This window comes from Xiphophorus couchianus, chromosome 23 (assembly GCF_001444195.1).
Source record: "Xiphophorus couchianus chromosome 23, X_couchianus-1.0, whole genome shotgun sequence".
Lineage (NCBI taxonomy): Eukaryota > Metazoa > Chordata > Actinopteri > Cyprinodontiformes > Poeciliidae > Xiphophorus > Xiphophorus couchianus.
This window is the reverse complement of record NC_040250.1, coordinates 28,344,100-28,369,173: the sequence shown is the minus strand read 5'-3', so window position 1 is coordinate 28,369,173 and position 25,074 is coordinate 28,344,100. Positions and strand designations below refer to the sequence as shown.

Sequence of the window (25,074 nt, the reverse complement as noted above, 5' to 3'; positions counted from 1 at the left end):
ATGTTTAGATTTCATTCTTTAAACTTTCATGCTTTAAAATAAGGAATAGTCTCGGCTATTTTTATAAATCTGCAGGCTGGAAACTTCCTCTTTTTCCAGGAAACCTGCTTTTCCTGTTTAATGAATCTCTCTGACTGACTATGATTTCTTATGATTAGATAGAAAAAAGTAGAATTAAAGCAAAGTTTGCATGAGACAAAAACAACACACACAACCAGATTTATTTTATTGACACCTAAGTCTACTGCTGGGCCTTGATGTCACTTGAGTGATTCATTTTAAAGATAACTTTATTTATTATTACTGTTAAACTAAAATCTCCAGCATGGGGAAGTGGGATGAGCTCGGATTTTCTTGACAAAATGCTTTGACAAAAGCAATTTTAGCTTTTCAAAGCTGTTTTTAAATGCATTCGGTTCGCGGGAAATGAATAAACAGGAAATTTTTTGCAGATATCAGAAGCAGTCTTATAGTTTATGAAGTTTTGCTATCTCTGCATTTCCAACATTGCCGCGCTCTTTCTAATTTGTGGCATTTACTGACAATTTTGTGCAGTAAACATAAAATTCTGCAGGCAACTGTTTGGACAGCACAAAGGGGCTTCCACAGCATTCTTAATTCAGATATCTAAAATTGTAATTTTGACTAGTGATAATTACGTTCAAGATATCTTAAATTGTAATTACGGACATGTGTCCCGTCAAATGACAGATCCAGTGACGTCATTTGAGATATCGTGAAAGGAATTTTGACTAGTCAAAATGTAATTGAAGATATCTTGAATTATTATTCTTACTAGTCAGAATGTAAATGCAGATATCTTAAATTACCATTCGGGATAGTAAAAATTTGGTTTTGTCTAGTCAAAATGCATTTTTAGATATCTAGAATGTAATTACGGATAGTCAGACGAAACCGAATTTATGCTAAAGCGGCTTGCCATAGAAGGCTAACTTTGCCCGGAAGAGTAACTTTACCCTTATTGCGTTTGACTGGTGTAATTTTAGATAATGCCACACTGTGTCACTGTTAGGTGTAATTAAAAGAAACAGGAAAAAAACAGTGATTTGAATCTGGATAATGGGCTCTTTGCACCTCAGCTTCCGCGTTCGGGGAAAAGCGGCTCAATCGTTTCCGATCTACTGAAAAAGGCTCTTTCCACTGGGTGTTTGCAGGGCTTGTCCAAGGTAACAATTAATGATGAACATGGATCCGAAGCCCCGACAAGTAAGCTGGAGAAATGTTTTAAGATGTTCGCCTCGTTATACACAGATACGAAGGTGAGTTTTACTTTCTTTAAACTTTGTGGCTAACATTAGCTTTAGCTTATGCAAGTAGGAAAGATTCTCTGACATTTTTCTTGTAAAAATGTGCTATTTAAGTATCTAAACATTATTCATCCATTCTGACGGACAATGTTTTTACCTTGTTTTCAAGTATATTACGTGGTTTATTGTCGTTAGTGTCAGAGACCAAGTAATGGGGATTTTACGGTTCAGGCTTTTTGCTTCTGAAGCATGAAGAACAACAAGCCCATAGCTTAACAGTAGAGCAGCTCTGGTGTTGGAGTTCTAGTTCAGCTGACGGTTCAGGTTCAGAGTTGTTGCTTTTAGAAAAATATGGCCGTGTTCCTTAAGGTCTCCGTGTTACTTCACTTTAGTAGTTTTGCATGCTTCTTGTGAAGCAGGACGGTGTTTACAGCAGTGTATACAGGCGGATCAGTTGCTCTGCTGTCTGGTTCTGGTCTGCTCTCTGGTTCCCATAAACTCTTTCAGGCTGAATACAGAAGTGATTCCATGGAAATAACACAGGAGGCTCCTTTACCTTCTGCTTTAGGCTGAAGAAGTTGATCCGGAGTGACGTGAAGGCTGTAAACTTTGCTGTGCGGCGTTAGCTTTAACTGGTAGCGACGAAAACTTAAACGCCCATTATATTAGGAAGACAGCAATGTTCATAGTATTGTTTTATTTGCGTCTGAAATAAGACTTTGTCTTTTCTAGCTGTCATGGTAACTCAAAGCGGAAAAAAGAGAGCCGCATTTGCGCATGCGGTTGTGACGTCAGCGCGACAGGTGCAAAGAGCCCATTTTCCACATGAAAGCAAGACGAGTGCTTTCATGTTTTCCAGAGTGGAAAACAACTTCATCTGTGCCCTCGGCATTTCTCTCCTGAAGACTTTAACTTATTTATACCAGCAAAACTAAGGAAGGCTCTAACAAGTGGTCGTTGCCTTAACGAGCTAAGAATAAATGCGGCTGAGACGGACAGAGCTGGAAGCTCGTTGAAATGCTAACAGGACCTATGTACTGCCTCCGGTACTGAAACCACCTATCCGACCGGACCAAGGCGGGACCTTGAACAACTGTTACCAGGACATTGGACCTTATACAGCCCAGCTGTATAGGGTCCAACCGGACACAGACGCTGGGAGAAACGTCAAAGACAAGCAGCGCTAACGGAGCTTTTACTACTGGAAATGCTAATGGAGCTAAAACACTGAATGCTAAAGTACTGCGGACATGGGACGAAGTTCGGAGCCTCCACAGCTGTTGCCACACCGGACACAGAGCAGTAGAAGTACTTACCGGATTACACAGTCCGACCAGAGGTACGGGTCATTCATTCTTTCCTTTATGAAGCTGAAGGCAGCAGCAGCAAACACCAGCTCTTACGGTTTGGTCCTCCTCACCTTCCTTACTCTGTGTGCTTTCTACTTTGGATCGATTTAAATGCGCTCCGGTTCAAATCGAAAAGGTTTAATAAAGTTACTCTTCACTGTTTTGGCTGAACAGAGTCAGGAAGTTGGATTATGAAATGTAATTTACCCAGAATGCATTGCAGCTTGAACTACATGGCGATGTTAGTGTGACAATGATTTATTAAAATGTATAAGAACTAAACAACCTACAGTATGATTACTGTATTGCTTTTACACCTAAAATAAATATTTCCTAAATAAAGTCTATTGCTACAGCTAATGGTGGTTCCCTTTAAATCTTTTCGATAAGATAAATGTAATATCAGATAAAGACATCAGCGCTGTGGTGGATCTGTGCTGCACAGCAGACTGAGCAGCATGTGGAGGAGGAAAAGTTAATTACAGAGCTTATTTTTTTCCAAACATCAGCAAATTTAGCTGTGCGATTTTTTTTTTTTTTATTGAATAAACACAGACTTAACCCGGCCTTGCGTTAAAAGCTGATGTGAGCACAATGAAAAGCAAAAAGTAATCAGCACCTGAACAGCACAGCAACGGAGTCATACAAAGCAATTAAGCTGGTGGTTGTAGATCTGGTGTGGAGGTTGTGTGATGCAGCCACAGAGGTTTCATGCTTGTATGTTCCTACCTGAGCTGTTAGAAATTAATTAGTCATGCTCCTCAGACTAATTAGTGCCAAGCTGACATACGACACTGAAGAGGTTTGTTAAAAATATGTTGTTTCACAAAGATTTTTGCACAGCGTCCTACTCCATCAGTCGTTAACACTGGATATGTAGCAACATGGTAGACAGGAAACTCAGTGAAGGAGATCTAAATCTGCCAGGGATCTGAAGATAAGCACAAAGTCTGCTCCATGCTAACTGAATATTTCATCATTTTACATCATTAGTTTGGATCAAGAGATCAATACCAATTTTCTCCATTAGTTTTTCAGAGTTCACACTCCAGATTGAATCTGGACCAAACAGTCGAACCAGAACTGGTCCATGAATTATGTTTTGAGGGAAACGGAGCAACAGCCGTGTGGGAGGCGGCATGCAGCTACAGTTTAAATTCTTCATATTTCTAACATTTTGTTTTATTGTATTCGTTTTATTTTAATAACACGTTTCATCTGACTGGGAGTCCTGACGTGAATCTGATTTCCGTCTCTAGAGTTAGGTAGAGATTAGGGTGATGGTATGGAGACCTTCCAATCTCAAAGAGTTGCAGCTAATCACCAAAGATAAGTCTTTGGAATATCAGCGGAAACATGCAAAATATTAATAATACCAATTGTTTGACATTTGTTGTATTGCCACTAATGATATTGCTATTTTTCTAATTTTTGACCTGCATTTTTAAAATAAAAGGTATGTTTTTAAAATGTATACTCATTTAACATTATTTTATTACCTTCTGAGATATTTCCATCATTTATCCTCTCAAAAAAAAACTTAATTGAATGAAAATTAGTTTTATTCTAACTGTGCTAGCTGTATTAATAATTGTGAGCTTAACCGTATAACACAGTTTAATAATAGTTACAACATTTTGTCCTTTTTCTTAAAGCAGGAGAAAAACTTCTGTAAGTTTTGCAGACGTGAATAATTAAGGTTGGAAAGAAAACATGTAAAGAGCTGAATCCGTCTCTGCTGAGATGCTAGCTAACGTTACATAGCTAGCATCTATCTTGTTAGGAACTTAGCTAACAATCTTAGCTAAGTTCCTCAGCAGCAAGAGCTGCATTTACTACAGATATTTTGTTGTTATAGACTTTTAAAACTAAATATTAAAAGGTACAGATTTTATAGGTGGAGTGTTGCTAGACATTAGAACGACTTTCTAAAATCAAGCTAACCTGGAGAAAAGTTGAGTGTGTAAAAACTGACAGAGAGAAAAGCACAGCTTCCAATGAAAAACCAACGTAAAGTTCCGTAAACATGATTTTTGGCGAATGAGGTAGTCATATATATATAGTCAGCTAATAAAATTTGGTGTGAATTTTACTTCTGTACCTTAAGGGCAGGGGGGGGGAGTGTTTTGTTTTTACAAATGGATTGCTTCTTTATTGTCACGTGGAACATGGATTACATTTTTTATTACAAAATGCTACTACTTAGAAAATATTTGAGAGCGTCCTACAAACATTAAATTAATCCTAACAAATTTGGTCTATTTATTTGCTGAAATGATGAATACTTTTAGGTTTAGGCAGCTAACAAAAGACAGACACCATCATTTTTCTATGGGAGGCAGTACAGATCTAGTTGGTGTTTAGTGGACGTTGTTGGAGTTAGTAATAATAGAGTAATGTTTATAATGTGTGCCTCATTTTTGCTTTGTCCTTTGGGTAAGGAAATATCGAAGATGTTTGTTCTATTGGTTGCTAATGTTGAATAAATACATTTTTGCAATTGCAGTGTTATCATTAAATAAGAAACACAATTTAAATCACATGTGAATGAGTTTGTTCACATGATAAGTCATTAAAAAAATGTGCCATGATCCTCCAACGCCTTCTTGTCATCATCTTCATGGTTTGCACCAGAGGCAACAACCGGATTTGATCATGTGACCCAGGATGGGGAGAAATGTTTTTATTGCAGTTTTGAGAAATAAACCAATTTTGATACGGCCAAAAAAAATACCCTCCTCATTCTAGCGCCAAAATCTTTTATTGAGAGATTTTTAACAAAATTTTTAACAAAATCTCTCAATTTTGTCAAACATTTTCGATAAACTTTTTGGTAAAATTTCTGTGTTTCCATTAAGTGGATTTGTTTTCGAAATGTCAATTTACGCAATTGTATGATTGATGGAAATACAGCTACTGTATCAATGAAAGAGCTAATGAAACCTAAAATGATCAAAGTATTTTGAAGGAAGAAGTTTTTTCTTGTCTAAAAAGACAATATTGAAAAACGCCAAAAGTGTAGTAGCATCTGAGATGCTACTACACTGCATTCATATGAACTATTCTTCATTTTGAGGTGGAGATCCCAACTAATAAGTCTGATCATATTAAATACACTGAGTTTTAAAAGCTAATTCTTTACTTAACAACATGTGGAGTCTTTCAGTAAAATCCTACTCCGGTCTTGAACCGCTTCATATGTGAGTCCTGAGGCAAAATGGGGCCTCAGTGCTGAATTGTGAGAGAAGTTAAAAAGTCAGCATGGTCAGTCTGTATCGAACGCCCCGAGGGAATTGGTCAATCAATAATGCAACGAAGCGCAATACCCGCAGTCTGTCTTACAGACGCATGCACACCTGTCACTGTTCCGAGGGGGCTGACAAAATATGTCCCTGTGTGCAACTAAATGAAACAGAAAGAAAAGGGAATGACAGATGTGTGCATGGAGGTGAGAATGTGTCCGACCCACAGACTTATCTACATGGAGCTCAGCTGGTTCCCTCAGGTCTTATTAGTTTATCCCTGTACCGTTTAAAAGAGAAACAAGTCCAGGAAAAGTACAGGAAACTTTGGACAGTTTAAGTGGTGTTTAATTGGTTGGGACTATGACCTGAAAAACAGATGTGTGTGTGAGAAGTATTCATATTAAAACACTGGAATAAACAGATGAAATCATTGTGTGAACTGCTGTCACATAGGACATCTGAATTCCCAAAATAAGACTTGAAAACAAAAAGAAGAGATGAAAATGAAAGGTTGTGGGAGATTAAACGTTTATATAACCAATTTTACCAAATCTTAAATGTGAGATGTGTAACTTTTATTTTTTTTAAAATCCGTTTTTTACATATTTGATAACACTGTCACCATGTCGGAACAGTATGGTATCAGGCAGATAATCTGTGGAAAAAACTGAGCTCCCAACATTCCTCCTGCTCCAAATTAAATTGCTTAATAATGGAATCTTGAGCAACATGGACCGAACTGCAACCTTCACTTCCTCTGCTGCCATTGTTATAGCTACAGGCAGGCTGCAGTTCTAAAACAGCGCAGAAAATTGACGTCATTTTTCTTCTGTTCGCTGATTGCTCTGGTTGAAATTCTGCCAGAGAAATCCAGCTCAATGGAAGAAATCCAAGATCACTGAAGGTAGATGAGAATCTAGCAGAACTGTACAGGAAGGCAATGGCCAGGTTAAATGTGATCCAAAGTAGGAAGAAATATGAAAAGTCATTCTAGTTCACTTCAATGGCTTCCATTCAGAGTATTTCAGTTACATTTTCCACGGTGTCAAAGGTCAAATGCAGTTTTGAAACGTGGGTAGTGTGGCACAGAGAAGACAGAACAATTTTTGATGGCTCATCATTAGTGTCTCGTCTAGTTTTATTGACATTATCTGCGTTTTAGAGTGAAGTTTAGATCCAGGTCAGATAATGAAAGTTCTCTGTATCAGTAACAGCTTTTTAATGATGCTGAAAGAATAATATTGACACCCAGTTATGTCATAAAGTGAATCAGAAAAAAATAATCACTTTGTCACTATGATGATTCCAGTAATGTTCCTCCTTTTTAAACATCATAGACTATAAACAGCCGGAAGTCTTTACCAGTATGTTTTCATATGAATGTTTTTTTTCTTATTAAATAAGCTAATGGTAAAATAGCACGTTACTTTTTGGCATTTGTTCAGGACAGTTCAGGTCATATGAGCTTCGTTTATTAGGCCAGGAGCAGGAAAATGGTCAGAACCTTGATGTTGGAGTTTCTGTGGTTCCTCTCATTGTAATTTGGAGCTGAATTAAGACCGTGTAAAGGTAACCTCGCTGGAACTTTAAAGAAGAAAAAGCTAATTCTAATCAGAATGAAAATATTGATTTAGATACCTTTTCTGTAACATGTAGTAATATGCATCCAAATAAATGTTTTATGCAGGTATGTTAATATTAATTCAGCTCAGTGTGATGTTATGGTGAAGGACAGTCTAGGTCAGAGTCTGAGTTGGTAGTTTAAAGGTTGAAGCTTTGTGCCATAAAATTAATAGAAACTGGAAATATCTAAAAATATTTTAAAAGCAAATTTCCACCATTCACATTTTATTCATAAAAGCATTAAAAACTTTAAAAAAAAAACTGAACTTAAAAAATTCACAAGACAAAATGATTACAATTGTGATATAAGCAATACATTTTAGAAAACTGACAAAGTCACAATTATAATAAAGAAAGGATCCATATTCAGACACATATTTGATTTGAAAACATTAAAATGTTCTTTAGTAACAAGAAAAATGGGTTAACCTGAAATAAAACATCAAGTTACGGTTCTTTTTCAAACAAGTCTAAAAGAGCAGCTAAGACTAAGTTAAAAAATAAAACTGTATTGTTGTTTTTTTTAAATAAATGAAATTAAAGGTATAACAAACAGAAACTAAAGTAAACCTTAAACAGATCTGCTGATGAACTTTTATACAATAAGCTTTTAGACAAATTCTATACATTCCCAGGATTTGATTCTGTGAATGTATTGAATTTCTGTTTAATCATTAACTTAATGATTCCTGATTTGTGATTATCTCATCTGAACATCAGTCCCAACAATTGTTCTGACAAATAAATCAATGTAACTGTGATTAGTTAAGGTGAATATAATCCTAAACAGTTATAGTCTCCATGGGTGAACAGGAGAACAGAAACAGGTAGGGGCAGCACCCAGACAAACTCTGATATTCACTAAACAACAAACCAAAAGACAAAGTATCAGCTGATCTCTAAACAGTCAAGGAATTATCCAACAGTGAAGTCCAAGCAACAACAATGCAGATCAGAGGAACTGAAACTAAAAATATATTTTAAGCAGTTGAACTTTAATTCACTTGGTTCTTTGTCAGCTTAATGAACTCAGCTGAGTTTCCATCATTATAAAACCCAAGTCCAGCATGTAGCGGCTGGGTGAATGTGGTCTGGACTCTGTGGAGGAGAGTCATGGCTGTAGAGACGCTGTAGAAAGACAGAATACCTGCTGTGTGATCCAGGTACACTCCTACTATGGATGAAACTGGACCTGACAGTTTGGTTTTAACACCGTTGTGATAAAATATATACCTGCCTCTGTTACAATATAAAACCCAAGATTTGTTATTGTATCGAAAATCACTTTCACTTCCTGATCTGCTGATATTCTTGTATGAAACTGCTACTTCAAATTTGTCTGCTTTGCACTTCACCTCCCAGTAACAACGTCCAGTCAGACTCTGTTTACTAAGAACTTGATCCCAATGTTTGAATCTGTCTGGATGGTCAATATAACACAGAATTCTCTTCATTTTTGTTGCCTTTCTGTTTCCCTCAGATAATAACAGTTTTATGTATGCTGTGTTTAAATCCAGAGTTATTCCTTCAGAGTATTTTAAGAAGTCAGGTCTGGTCTTTGGTTCTGACAGCAGAACATCCACCTTAGTGACCGTCAGTGAGACGTTTCTCCATGAGTCACTCAGGACTTTCTGTAGTTTCTCTCTGAGCTCTGACACAGCTGTTGTCACGTTCTCAAAGTGCCTCAGAGGACGGATGTTGATGCTAGGTGAGCATTTAGACCCACTGAGTTCTGGCATTGAGGGGTAGTTGAGGAGAAACTGATTGTGATCCTCTGTGTGTGAGAGCTGCTCCAGCTCAGCGTCTCTCCTCTTCAGCTCAGTGATCTCCTGCTCCAGCTTCTCCTGAAGATCTTTGACTCGACTCACTTCAGTTTCCTGCTGGGATCTGATCTGCTGTTTCAAATCAGAGCTTCTTGTCTGGAGGAGACGGATCAGCTCAGTAAAGATCTTCTCACTGTCCTTCACTGTTTTATCAGCAGAGACATTGATGGCCTTCACCTCTTGTTGAAGCAGCTTCACATCTTCCTCTCTGTCCTGGATTCTCTGCTGGATTTGTTGTCGACTCTCCTGGAGCTTCTTCTGTTTCTCATCTCTTTCTGCTGCAGCTGGGACTGTTTCATGGCCTTTATGTTCATCCATAGTGCAGAGATAACAGATACACTGCTGATCAGTACGACAGAAGATCTTCATCACCTCATCATGACGAGAGCAGATGTTCTGCTGAAGTTTAGCAGAAGCTTCAACTAGTTTATGTTTTTTAAAAGCAGAAGACTCATAGTGAGGTTGGAGATGATTCTCACAGTAAGAAACCAGACAAACCAGACAGGACTTTGTAGCTTTCATCTTCTGCCCAGTGCAGACATCACAGGCCACGTCTCCAGGTCCAGCATAGCAGTGGTCAGCTGGAGCAGCTCTGGCTCTGCTTTTCTTCAGGTCCTCCATTAACTCTGCTAACAGGGTGTGTTTCTTCAAGACAGGCCTCTGTCTGAAGGTCTCTCTACATTGAGGGCAGCTGTAGGTTCCTTTCTTTTCCTCTCCATCCCAGAAGTCTGTAATACAGTTCATACAGTAGCTGTGTCCACAAGTTGTAGTCACTGGATCCTTCAATAGATCCAAACAGATGGAACAAGAGAATCTTTCTCGGTCCGTCTGAACTCCTGTCTGCGCCATTTCTCCTCTCAGTGAGAATGAGTCTGTGAGTTTCACTTCCTCATAAATGAAACCAAACTCTGCTCTAAATGTGACGTGTTGCTGCAGGGAGGGAGGCCTGAGATCTGTTAGACCAACCACTGATCTGAAAGGAGGGGACAAAGAAATGTGTTGACAAAGAGCAGCAGCAGTAGGAGGAGTTAGTAGACTGGTGAGTTCAGGAAGAACTTTGTGGTGGGGGGTCTATGTGTGTCTTGTTCTCCTCCCTCCTCCTTTCAGCTCTTGTAGCTGAAACTCTTCAAGCCCAGCCAGAAGGAGCTTAGGAGGAGTGGATTCCTCTGATGCTAATGCCAGATACTTCCACTACATGAGTGGTTACTGTCGTTTTGTTCCTTTTGTTTTACTTTTTCGCTAATCTTCATTATTGTCCTCATTTTAGGAAACCGGTTCCTGTCCTCATTTGTTCCTGAATCTCTACATTCTTCTGCTTCACTTCACCTCTGGCTGCTTCTCTAGTTCATGCTGAGCAGATCCTTTATCAGCAAACCATCACACTCACCTACCTGTCCCCTCTTCAACAATCCTCAGTCTGCTCCACGTCTATCTGAGAAGAAAGACAAAAATGAATGTATTAACCAACAAACACCAGTCAGACTTAGTCTGTGTCTGTAGGTAGACTCACCTTCTCATTAGAAACTCTGTCATGTAGATATCAGTGAGGTTTTCTCCTCCACAAGAAATGAATGCAGTCAGTACACTTCACTATGAAATCTGAACAATCTGCACAGCTCACAGGATACACACTACCCTCCATGTGTTACTGTTTTCTGGAGCAACAATGGCGATGATGGAAAGAGTTTGTCCTGTAACTGGTGTGTTGCCAGTTTGAAGTCTCACTCTTTCCATCTCAGTCATTGTGTCATTGGACAAGACACTTCTCCTACCTTGGTGTGGCCTCGCTTCTGTCAGTCTGTCACAGGGCAGCTGTGGCTACAATGTAGCTCATTACTGTCAGTGTGTGAGTGTATGTCTATGAATGGATGAACGACGTAATGTAGTGTAAAGTGCTTTTGAGTCCTCTGGATTAGATAAAATGTTGTACAAGTACAGGCCATCTACCATTTTACCATTGGATATGCAGGGATAAGATTACACTAGCCCTTCTAAAATGACCCACTTTTTATCTCAGAATATTGTCACAGAATATTTCCCCAAGTCTTATGGATTATCAACATGTTCTGTGGAAGATGTAATTTGGTCCTTTTTTTGGTGGTTATCTTTGAAACTCTACAGATGTATTTTTTGCTCAGTCTGAAGAAAGACCTGTAGTGCTTGACATCATGCTCTGGGTTCTGTAGAGTCGGTCGGCACCCACTGAGAAGGTTCATCACTGATTCATGTTTGGTCTCTTCAGAGATAATGGGTCTGACTGTGTTTTGTTGGAATCTCAAACCTTAGAAATGTCTTTGTAACCATTTCCAGACTGAAGCATGTTGTTGCCTTTGCTTCTCATCTGTTTTTTTAATTCCTTGTGTCTGGTCATGAAGTGTTGCTTTTTTAAATTCTTTGACCTCGAGAAGAAGGCAAAAAATAATTTTGATAGCACCTCTTAGCTGTCTGGACTAGTTTAATTAGCACTATCTGTGTTAAAGGGTGAGGTTAGTCCCAGTTCAGGCATTGAACAGTTCTCTTAGTGTGTCAATAACAGAGCCTTGAATGATGATGGCATTTTAACACCCAGTTATGTTATGAATCAGAAATAATCCACTTTGTCACTATGATTATTCTTGTAATTTTCCTCCGTTTTTAACATCAGAGACCATAAACACTTGAATATCTGGGCCAGGACTGTATGTCTTTAAATAACATTTTTATTATTATTATTTTTTTTAAACTATCTTAATGGTAAAATGTTTGGTTTTTTTTGTAAATCTGTCAACAAGTCAGGCGACAAAAGGCTAATTCAGGAAACCTGAACCATTGATCAGATCTTAATGTGGCTCAGGTCCATTTTGTTGGATGTTCTGTGGTTCGTTTCATTGTAATTCTGATCTGAACTGTGACAATGTAAAAGTGCTTTTCCTACTTATGAAAATAAAAATCCAATGAATAAGTGAAAGTTATGGTAAATTGAGATAAAGTACATTTTAAAGCAAAGCGATGAGGCTGATGCTTTAGGCTGGACAAAACCTCCTTTATGGTTCTGTTTCTGTCCTAGTCGATCCTTCAGATATGACTTACTTCTTCCTTTTCCTTTACACAGACTCAGCACACAGAAGTGCTAAACTTGATGACATCATGATGATGATGTCATCAAGTTTAGCACACAGAGGTTTGCCATCTGTACTTAGATTCCTGTGAGGAAAAAATTATTGTCCTGTTGTTAAAATCATTTTGTTTATATTTTAGAGACAAAATTGAAACCAGACCCTAGATAATAACATCTCTGTCTAGAAGCAGCTTTTCACTCAAGGTCTAAGATCTGCACTAAGAAGAGACAGGAATTTATTTCAACACTTAAATGTTGTGCCTTAAAATGTGTTAAAATAACACTTATTAAGTGTTACTTTAACACTTAAAATAACACTATAAAGGTGTTATTTTAAAAATGAGGACCTTAAGTTGTAAGGTGGTAGAATGAGAACACTGATTTAAATAGCATTACTTTTACCATGTAGAAATATGCAACGAAATAAAAGGTTGATGAGCATTACAACCCAAAGGGCATAACATTGATTTGCAGCCTAATAGTATTTTAGTTCAGTGTGACATTATGGTGAAGAGCTTTAAAACATTCTGGGTCAGAATCTGACCTACCAGCTCTGAGCTCAGAGGTCTGTGCTATCAAGATTGAAATTAATATTTACTGAGACATAAACACAGATTTGCGTTCTATTTACTAGAAATAGGAAGACTACTTATGCTATGAGTTAATGAATGGAAACGTGGTTTGAGTATACAAGTTAAACTTCATCAAACTCCTTTTCAGACTTAAAGTCACTGAATAAATGGTGTATTTACATGTATTTGGGTATGAAAATTTGAGTAAGGTATTGTATTTACACTTAGAAACATAAAAATCTTTGTTATTGTTATGTTGGTGATATGTTTGTTTGAAATAAACTCATTATTATCAAATAACTTAAGAGAATTCAATGCTTTCACAGGATTTGATTTTGAAATCATTCACTTAATGACTGATTTATCATGATCTCATCTGCATTGCAGATCTGCAAAATGTAGAAAAACGGGTGATTGTATTATTTTTCCCAGTCTGTCAGCCTAGCGGCACGCTTAGTCACGTTGCCATGGCAACAAATAACAACAGCCCCGGGAGCACAAAGCATACGTTCAAGTGCATCAGGAATTAACACTGACACATTAACCTTGTTATTTTGCTGTTGTAACAGAGAGAAAAGTGTGTATGAATGTGTATGTGAATTTTGCCCAAAATAATAATAACAATAGTGTGTTTGTGTTTGTAATGAGATTGTTGTATGCATGTGTTTGGAGCCACCTAGTGGTGTGATGAGTGACTGCATGCAACGGGTCCTTCAGGCGCTCTCTCGGCTTCCCCCACCAGTATTCTGAGGAGCTGGTGGAGGGAGGTGCGAGAGAGGCAGCTCTTCGCTATTGTTTTTACTTAGGGTCATATTTTTCTAGTTTAACAATTAACGAAATACTGTAAGATCATTTAACAATTACAAATATAATTTATAAAGTTTTCTTGTGGTTGGGCTGGAAAAATATGACCCTATGAGTGGGAGCTGCGCCAGTTGGTGTTTGTGGCTGACCGCTCGGTCACGACGCTAACTGTGTCTTTTGTTTTTCAGCTGTTGGACCACTTGCATGCAGTCAATCGCATTGTGAGAATTTCATTTTATATCACACTAGGTGGGTTCAAAGTGTAAATTTATGAATGTATATATATTTAGAGGAAAAAAATTGTTTTGTGAATGTAACTGTTAAATGTTAACTGTTAACTGCTGTAGCAGTTGTCTGTTATTTTACTGTTTGATTTATGGAATAAGAATGTTTTGTTTTTGAAGAATGGTTAAACGATACGATCACATCTAAAAAACATAAAATAAAGAAAAATAAAGAATTCAGAGGAGCGCTGGTGGAGATGTTGGACCACTTGCATGCAGTCAGTCAGTCACATTGTGAGAATTTCATTTTATATCACACTAGGTGACAACAACCAACCAAGACGATTCTGGCGCTGTGAAAAGCGAGAAGAGTTACACTGTCAGAGCGTTTTCAATCAACATGAAAACTTTGCGTCCCTTTTTCAGACTCTTTGCTTCACTGTGTAATTTTCCCGACCACCGATATTCCTGACTCAAAGCAAAGCAACAGTGCAGTGAGTCACGTGATGTCCAATCCACTAGACCACTGAGACTCGCCATTTACGTTTCACAAAGGAATTTTAAAAATCACTAACTAACTGTTAATGCTTTGAATACAGCGTGCAGCTGCTGCTGAGTTACTGTCTGTACATGGATGCAGGAACATAAAGATAAAGAAAGGAGGAGGAAATATTGGTGGGGACTGTCCCCGTCAGGCCAAAGATGGTGGGGACATGTCCACCCCATTCCTTCAGGAAGTTACGCCTATGGCGCTCAGTGATCTAGTGGATTGGACATCACGTGACTTACTGTGCGCGCCGTGGCAGTGCGCCACATGCGCTGCTGCTTTGCATTGAGTCAGGAATATCGGTGGTCGGGGAAATGACACAATCAAGCAAGGAATCTGAGAAGGGGACGCAAAGTTTAGATATTAATTGTCAACACTGTGATAGCAAGATAACAAGGTCATTTGTTCGTAGAACATGGCAATATTCAGAGCAATCATCAAATAGGATGAAATATTTCATAAAACATAAAGAGCCAAAGTTTGTTCAATATTAAACCATATTAAGTAAAATTAAATTATGGGCCATTATAAAGAGAAATTTGCTTTGTTCTGTCTTGTTTCTAGAACTGACAGAAACCAAACTATAGATTTATTAGCAGAGGGAATATATATTTATATATTACATATCCAAACATCAGTATCTCAGCTTTAAGCCACATTTTATAGAATCCAGTGATATCGATGGTCACTTGGGTCTGGTTGGGGCAGTTGGTGAATACACCAACTGCCCCAACCAGACCCAAAAAAGGTTTTGTGTCTTTATTATTAGCTATATTAAAGACACATCATATCATAATTTATTTAATAAAACTGTCTGGCATTCACATGTAAGTTTTGGCTTTATTCTTAGCACTAGAAAAGAACATTTCTTCCAGTGACTGTGGGTGCATCAGCACCCTAACCCCCTTCCCCTCTCGCTCCTTGCAACACCAAGTTACACCTTTAGCCTAAACACTTCTTTTCCCGAATAGTCAAAAAAATCGGGGCACCCAGAGAAAAGCTTTGCATCCAATTCAATCATCAATCCAACTATCCAATTATCCAGTTAATAATTGTTACCGTTCGTCATCCTGAGCAGTCAAGTAGAGAGAAACAACTCCCTTTTAACAGGAAGACACTCCAGCTTAGAGAGACTGGTCATATTCTATGACCTGTTAAAAATGAAGACAACTAAGAAGACAGAAAATACAGAAACATTAGCCATTGTATGAGGCCATGTAAGGAGTGTGTGCTAAAAAGAAACGCATTAAGAATCTGAACTAGATAAGTTCCTATTCTTTGTATCTCTAACAGTCAGTGAGTGAGACACAGAGGTCAAATTAAAAGACACCAATTAATCTAATCACTTTTTTACCCGAAGGTAGGAAAAACCGGAGCACCCAGAGAAAACCTATGTATTCAGTTTGGAGACACTCCATTTAAAGAGTGTCTCCAACAGTTAGTGAGCGAGAGACAAAGGTAAATTTAAAAGAGACCAATTAGCCAAATCACTTCTTTTTTGCTACCATTAGGGATTTTCCTCCTGAATGGTAAAGAAAATCTGGCTCCAACTTGTCTTCACCCAGACGCAAAGTTCTCTGATCACAATCTAATGGTGGGTTCATGTGTCAATGGGTGGAAGAAATTTGTTTTGTTTATTGTTGGTTTGTGTTCTTACGTTGCTGTCATCTTTAGATCCTTCCACAGTAATATCATCTTTTACATTAGCCTTTTTGATTTTTATGGATTCCTTCAAATCCTCGTGTTTTATCCTCTCATTGATGGACATTTTTCTAACCATGAACATTTGGTCTGGGACTTTAAAATACTCTCGATCCTTCTGGTTGTTCTTTATCTGCGAACTAAAAGATGGATTTTCTCTCTCCATCTGTCTCCAATCAGCTCTGGGTTCAAACCTTTTTGTCTCAGCCTCAGCCTCTCTCTGTGGCTGTGAGAGCTTCCTACATTTTAGTAATGTCCTGTTGAGCTTTTTTTCCTCTGCTAATGTGCCTGAACATAAATTGTTATTTCTCTCTACGTCTTCCTCATTTGGAGTTTTTGAAACACTTCTCACCAGATTATTCTCTGCCACCATCAACTTCTTTTCCAGAGATTTTATTTTGGCCTCAAGAAATCCGGTCTTTTCTTTTTCTCTCATAATTTCATTATTCTTTGTGTCAATGTCATCAATCTTTCTGGACAATTCAAACTGCAGTTTCTTCACTTCATTTTGTTGCTTTTCAACCTTTATTTTATACGCTGTGAGTTGAGAAATCACTTTTCTTTTGTCCGCCAACATCTTCTCAGCCTGCAGTTTTGAGTCCTTCTCTAAGTTTTTTAAAGAGTTTTCAAGCTCTTTGGCGTTATTTTTGTAGTGTTTGACCTCAGACAGCAGTTGATTCCTGTGGGAAATCAATGTCTCCATCTCTTGTTGTAACTTTGGAATTTGCTGACATTCCAGGTATTTGTTTCTCTTGAGAGACACGTTTAGCTCTTTGGTGATTGAATAATTTTTCTCAGTTAGAAGCCCAATTTGTTCATGAGCTTTTTCCAAATCCTTCTGCAGTGTGTTCTCCTTAATCAGTAATGCAGATCCGTCTTTTGACCATTTTAACCAATCCAGAAGCAAGGTAACCAATTCATTGCTTTATTTATTCATATATATATATATATATATATATGCGCAGAAACAGCCAAATCTTACAAGCACATTTACTTCTTATACAGTATCTTAGGTGACTAGGAGTCAGTGATTACACTAATAGAAAGAAACAAAAGGTTAACAGAATGACATGAACGTTATATGACACGTTATAACATGTCATATATTTTTTTGTTTTGTGAAACAGGTGATTATTAATAGAAAATAAAGAAAGCTAATAAACTGAATAACTGGAATTATTGTATGGGGTCTTAATCATTAAATGGATAAATGTCAAAAATCAAACAGGACAAACTGCTACAGAGCAGAGTAGCATTCTTTCTCTAAATCATTTTCACAGAGTTGAACAGAAGTGAACTTTCTTTTAGGTAACTTCAAAGGTTGGAGGTAATTTCTTTTATAAAAAATGTTTACATTTGTGTAATAATATTTGGCCATAATGATAAGGTTATTAATGACATATTCCAATTTTGTGTTGTGGTGGAAAATTACTACAAGTTAACATCTGCTGATCATGTTATATGAATGATTGTGAACTCTCACCAAAAGAACTATTTGGGTTACATGTAGAAGGTTAGGAGTTGTTTTCTACAGCTGCAGCAGAACCAGACTGTCTCTCCCCTTGTTTTAATTCCTTATCCTTGGTATAAAACTCAAGTGTTGTCTCTGCCTGGCAGAGCTTTTCATCCAGACCTGCTTCATTGTTGATTATCCTACAAGCTTTCTGTATTGTGCACAATATATAAATAAACCTAATTGAAATATAAATGCCAAATTTAATATTGTTGCAAATTAAAGTTGGAACATTTAAATTATTAGTCAGCAACCAATTATGAAGATCCTTCCAAAATTTAGATGCATAACTACAAGAAAAGAATAAATGTTTCAAAGTTTCTACCTCAAAAGGTACAATCATTCGCCCCAATATTACATTTTAGTCTTAAGTATTCTTTACATGGATAAATATTATCTAATGTTTTAAAATGAATTTCTTTTACTTCTGGGGTTAAAGGAAATTTTAAATAGCTGCATCTAATTTTTTGCATATGCTAAAGGAAAATTATTGAAGTATTTCTTGTTCTAGAGGGGGAAAGTCTTTTGGATGATGACTATTCTTAATATTTATTGTTGCAGTTTGTCTGTAAAAATGTAGTCTTGGATAAACAGTGGGTAAAACTGTGGTACTGAGGCTGGATAAAATAATGAACCTTGTATTGTGTTAATCAAAGCCTGAGGGATAGCTTCGATTACAGCTTGAAATTGTTTTTTAGTGCAGGTAAAATTATATTTATGCTGGAATTTTTCAAAGTTCAAAATTTTTCCTCTGTCATCCATGAGATGTTGAACAGACCAAATGCCTTTTGCCATCCAGTCTTCAAAATAAAAGGATTTTTTTTTATTTATTTATTTTTTTTATTTATGGATGTTGTTGCCTTTGCTTCTTATGCTTTTTAGTCACTTGAGTTTGGAGCAAGGGGTGTTGTATTTTGAAATCTTTCTACCTGCTTCATTTTGTCAGTGAGGTTCTTGATTCTACAGCTCAGTAAAACAGCAGTTGGTCAAACTTGACCCCCTCGTGCCACATTACATTGGATCAATGCAGATGGATCTTGATATATTGCACAGAGTTAATATCTACTTGAATATTGAAACCTCCTGAACTTCCAGATAAAATTGTAACACAAGAACTACAGAGGAAGGATTCCGGTTGCACAAGAAAACCACTAAATTAGTAGCCAAAGTAATTTAATATGTGTTCCATGCTGCTCAGAGCAAGAGGAAGACACAGACTGCACTATCTGTCTCCCTTTCATTTCCCCTCCTGATCCCTTCTATATCTCTCATGATGAATGAGGGGATGTGTTGTAAATCTGGGATGGTAGAACACACACACGCACACACACACACACACACACCCCTACAGGCAGGCGGTGGGTGAATCTGGGCTGGTTGGTTCTTTTATAAATGAGCTCTGCTGTGTTGGGATGGCTGCAGTGATGACGATGCAGAATGCCATGACATGCAGACACACACACCACTTCAGAGCTGAACACACACCCATGAACACGCCACATACAAACACCTCTGGTGACATGTGAAGACATGTTTGAGTCAAAGTTCTCTGGAACCACTTAGCCAACCATTAGTTGTACAAATGGAAGTTGGGATTTAATAAAACAGGGTTAAAAGTTTGAAAACAAAATAAAGTTAACAGAACATACTGCGAAATAATTCAGTTCATCTCCTTGCTGTGTTTTGATTGATGAATCAAAGCATCTACATGAACCGTTCACACAAGTACACATGTGCTATCTAACTGCTTATCATGCAAACAGATACATTCAACATTCTGGCTCGCCATCAGTAAGCAGTGACCCAGCGTTAATGTCTTCCAGTGAAAAATACCCTAACTGCTGAGGTAGCACTTCCTCCTCATCATTCCTACTCTTCTCCCAATGATTAGAGAACATATTTAAAACAGGAGACATTACATCTTCATCCCTGGACTTCTGCTTTTGGAGTTTGTATCTCTGTCTTGTCATCACACTTCCTTATATAGCAAGGACAAGAGAGTTCCCTGTGTCAGGTTCTCCTGTAGCTTCTTTTCTGTTGAAAGGGGGCTTCATTTTTGTCACTGCCAGTCTACAGTGGAACCCCAGGATTCTCAAGTTCAAGGTTTAGAGACTAGAGCTGCACTGGAATGGCTCAAACCTGCAAGTGCTTGAGACCCACTCTTCTTCTTTCTTTCAAAGTTATTTTCTTTAAAGAATGCAATGTACAAAGCTGAAAATACTAGAATTTTTACATTTTAACTTTCTCCCTAAGTAGCAGACAACAGTAAATCAGTGGAAGGCAGTCAATGAGGGAGGTGTGCTACTCAGTGCAATAGTCACTGAAATCTAGAGCAGGGTGTCGTAATGTGCAAAACTTGTTTCCAGATCCACAAACTGTACGTGTGTCTGGTTTTTCCTAAGTCAATACAGGACATTATGTCTGTAATCCATTCTAAATGCAAGGGGGCAGAGAGGTCCTTCCACTGCAGTCAGATAACTCGCCTGGCCACCAGTAATGGAAAATGTAACACTAAGTTTAGAATTTGGCAGGTCAGGACCGGGAGCCACTCCAAAACTAGTGCACAAGTGGTTCTGGTTTAATTTGATTCTACAGGACTCCAGAGATCAAGGACACCCCACTCTTAAAACACTTAATAGTTGTACCTTAACATATATTAATATACACAGCAAAAATGGACTTGGCATTATAGTAGAAGCTAATATCTACAGTCTTCCTCATTCCACTTTTTGGGGACCTTCCAAAAAATCTGTGGATTGGTGGATTTAATATGTTAAACAGACAAAATCTGTAAATACTGAACTGCAAATAGGCAGGGGTCAAATGTATTGGTTTTGTTAGGTGTGCAGTTATATTGTTAATAGTAAAAAGGTAAACGTTTTCAATCATGTTGGTTGGAATTGTCAGAATTTGAATGAACTGTATAATTGGTGGTGTTGGTTAGCATTGATACCGCACAGCAAGAAGGTTCTAGGTCTACTGACTTTAAGTTTTCACCAGGTGTTGGTAGTCCCTCAACAATACATAGAAAGAAACTACAATAAATAAGTTTAGAAATTAATTTAATTGTAATGATGTAACATTAGACAACAAATTTGTAACATGCAAAATGCTTGTTAGGAGTTCTGAGAAACATTTGATTGCTGTAACGCTAAAAAAGATTTTTCCATTGATCATTGAGAATATCAATAATAATTTTTGACAAGCAATATATTTTATGAAATGTATATGAGGGAGTTTTTTTTCAAAACGTATATGCTTTCATCTTTGGAGATATCTCATTTCTTACAAGATAAAAATGTTTTGGTTGAATAAAAATCATTTCAAATCAAACTCCAGGGAAGTTGAAATGCAGCACAGGACCAATGCATGTATTAGATTATGAATGTATATTAATGATTACTTAAAATGTAAGATGTTCATCCTGCACAAGTTACACAAGCTGGTAAATGTGCATTGTTTTGGCCCGCCACCACGCTTGTTGTTAATGCTTGCAGCACTTGTGTGACTTTAGCACCTCAGCAAAGAAGTCATAAGCAGGACGCAGTCCAGAGCACAACTCTTATCTAGATCAATAATCTGGGGAGAGGCAGACCATCCGTTTATGAGGCCGAGTACAAAGCCGCAGAGTAAAAAATATTGCCAGCAGTGCTCCATGCCGTGATGCATAAACGGATAATCCAGGACACTTGCCAGAAAAAGTTGCAAGAAACAGCGACCCAAGACCCTGCAGAGATCGATCAGAGGCTGGCATCAAAGAAACCAAACACTCACACAGAGATGTTCCTTCATTTTACGAGTGAGAAAATTCAAATGCAGACAGAAATAGTTATGTTGGACATGGTAATGTCATATATTAGACTAGAAAACATCAATCAAGTGGAATATGAGCCCATCCACCTGGATGGGATCAGAAGGTCATTTAGAATATTCTACTTAACTGGAATATTCACCAACAGAAGACATTTGAAGCGACATTCAGCTTCTATGTGCCTTAAGTCTGGAACAAACTTCAAGAAAACTGCAAAACAGCTGAAACACTGTTCCTTTGAATTTAAACAAAAAAAAAAAAACATGGTTAGAATAACTTTTGATCCATAATAAATGGACCATTGACCAACATATTTGATTTGTATTGATGATTTTAATCATGGCACTCTACAAAATGTAATGTTTGTTACTGGTTTCATAATCTGTAACTGAATGATGTTTGTATGATGTAAAACATCTTCAACTACCTTGTTGAAATATACTGTTCAAATAAACGAGATTGATTGATTGATCGTTTGGCCAGGATTCCCAGAAGTACATATTAGAAGTGTTTTACTTTAGCTCCAGTCTGTTCAGTTCTAAGAGAAATTCCAGTAAATTAAAGCAACATCTACATCATTCTCTGAGACTTTGGTACAGTGAGGCATCATGTTTCTTTATTTTTGCTGGAGTCTGCAAACATTTGAGTTTAATAAGAAAAGATAATTAGCAAACAAGTTGGCAAAAATTTTGAATGCATCCATTTCAATTAAACAATTACAGAAAAACATAAAAGAAAATAGAGAAGTGTCTCTAATGCCTGGCAAACGGATTACTGTGTTGTCCACACCCCACCCAATGGTAATTCACCTGTTTGCCAGTATTGTCCTGTTTGTCTTGTAACTGGGTTGCTGGTCTTGAGCGAGACACTTCACCAGCCTTACCTGCTGGTGGTCCCAGTGGGCCTTGTGGCCCTGTGGCCCTGGTGCAAGGCAGCCCCACTGTGGCTACAATGTAGCTCACCACCATCAGCATATGAATGTGTGCATGAATGTGTGAATGACTGAATGTAGTGTGAAGTGCTATGAAGTCCTCTGTACTTGTTGAAGGCCAGGTACTGAGATGCACAAGGTGTATGAAGTACTAGATGTAAGTTTGCTGATGCAGCAGAATTAAGCTAGATGTCGACAAATAAATTTGTTTGCCAATTTAACAAAAGATTCAATTAAACTAATTGGTAGGTCATCATACAGCTGATCCTAAACAGAAATGGAAATGGAAACTTTAATGTGTCCCTCAGGGTTTGCCCCAGTGTACTATCAGCCTGGCAGGCCACCAGACTTTACATGCTCCCCCACCAGGCTAAGCTTTGTTTGTTTAGGGTTTTTTATACACCAGTAACAGTAAAGATGGATTAAACTAGGTTTACAGTTGACACATTGATCTGGGCATGAGGGAGTTTGTACCAATCGCACCATCCCTACACCTGCCCTTTGACCTCACAGTATTAATTCCAAATCATGATGCCTGCTCATGCACTTTCCAATTTTTGTAACTTTTTAACATTTTTTATCACAAAAACACAATGGGAACTTGGTGGACTGACCTAGCACCCACTAGCTCTGGACTTAGGAAGATTTCTGGTATATACTCATGATGTCTGATACTAATATTTCTTTGATTATGAAAACCACTTGAGCTGAAGCAGGAGGAATCAGAGGACAGATCTGTTTCAAACAGCTTTATGCCTATTATATTCTCAAAGTTAAGAATGCCGTTTAATCTGACAGATTATTGATGCTCTAAACAAACAAATCATTTGGAAACATTTAAGTTAAAGATCTGTACATTTTCACACAGAGAGTACCCTCATGCTACACTTTGCTTTATAAAACCAGGTCTCAGCTTTATTATTGAACCATATTGCTATTGTACACCCAAAGAAACCCTTGAATATGAGCAAAATGCTCGGACAGCGTTCCTGCGGCTGCCCAGGCTGCCAGCTGCCATTATCTCAGCACTTGAGTGTCAAACCACTCATTATTTGCTGCTTGAGGGTCACTGCATTCTGATGACAAGGTCAGCGTCCTGGACCTGTGAAGGAGCCTCAGAGGGAGCCACAGTGTGAGTGTGACGGTGTGTGTGTGTGTGTGTGTGTGTGGGTGGGACTGAGCTGGTGTAGGGTCTGAGTGTCCAGATCCGGTCCTTCGGTGGTCTGATGGTTTTAGATATCGTCTCTGCTCCAAAATTAGTTATATTTTCAGTTAAATAATAAAATAAAGTCATATCAGAGGAGCCAAGGTGTTGAAATGATGACTTACTGTGGTCTCATTTTTACACTGTAAAAACCTGTAAATACTGAGCTGAATCTTGCAGCAGTAACGCAATAACAACACAACTCAACACCATGCAGACACTCATTCTACGCTGATGAACATTCACTGACCTGGACATGCTGTCATTATGATCTGACCTGTACATTTTTACACCCTTCACTTTACTGGCTTCATTTCCTCACTGTAAACCTAAATAAATTTCATCTTTAAATGCATCAACATTTGTAGCAACATAAAGTGAGGCTCAGCAACTTCCAGGCAGTAATCAACGTCCTGCCCTGATTGTCCTTTTAAATCTGCTCAAATGAAACTTACCATGAGTTCAGTCATTCAGAAGAATTTCAGTCCAAATGCTTGCTCATGCAGAGTTTAGCATCCAAACGCTCCTTCAATAATCTGCTGCCATTGTCCTCTGTGAGTGGCCAGATCTTGAAATGTTGCTGAGCTCACCAGTTTGTTCTTTTTCCCTAAGAAAATACAAATCTGTTTTCTCTGGCCAACATCAATGCTTCCACTGTTCCTCTGATGGATTTCTTTTTTTTCCCTCTTTCCTGCCTCACTCTGACTGAGCGCTCCTTTGTGCAGAGAAGAACCGAATCTATATTTGGTCCCTTTCAAACCAGACGGTCAGAGAAAATCATTGAACTGTTTACCCAGATTGATTCTTAGTTGGATTGGATCCGCAGTTGCTCTACGATGCTGTTCTTTCATCAGATTGAATTAATGGACTCTGAATTTGAAACTAGCATGGGAATGGACTGGACTGAACCCTGCTAGGCTGAAAGTGTCGGCGGTGACACAGCTAAATTTGCAGTACTGTACTTCTGCCACACTTTGCGCTACCTGAACAAATTCAACGGTTTCTGAAAGGGGAGATGTTGCACTTTTTAACCAATATCAGGTTATTACGGTAATTTTACCCCCGCCGCAGCAGGGAGGGAAATTAATCTGAGGGGCTATCATTTAATAGACGATAAACTGCTAAAATAACTTGCTAGATATTGAAAGTTCCAGCTGTTATGGATAAATGCGCAAATATATTTACCCACAAGACATTTGAAGAACTTTGTACATTTAAAATAAGCAAAAATATTGTAACAAGGCAGAGATTTGAAATTTAGGATTTAAAAGGTTTTAATCTGGGAGGAAAGTAGTAGAAATAAAAGGATTGGATATAGAAAGCAAGTTGGGATTATATTTGGTTTAAAACATGTATACTTTT

At 37.9% G+C, this 25,074-nt stretch overlaps 1 protein-coding gene across 1 annotated transcript; it reads right to left on the bottom strand.

Moving 5' to 3' along the window:
- Positions 1-7,746: 7,746 nt before the first annotated feature.
- On the bottom strand, positions 7,747-10,205 carry LOC114139717 (tripartite motif-containing protein 16-like). Its single transcript, XM_028009791.1, has one exon. The coding sequence runs from the start codon at positions 10,155-10,157 to the stop codon at positions 8,481-8,483; it is 1,677 nt and encodes a 558-aa protein (XP_027865592.1). The 5' UTR covers positions 10,158-10,205; the 3' UTR covers positions 7,747-8,480.
- Positions 10,206-25,074: the final 14,869 nt, after the last annotated feature.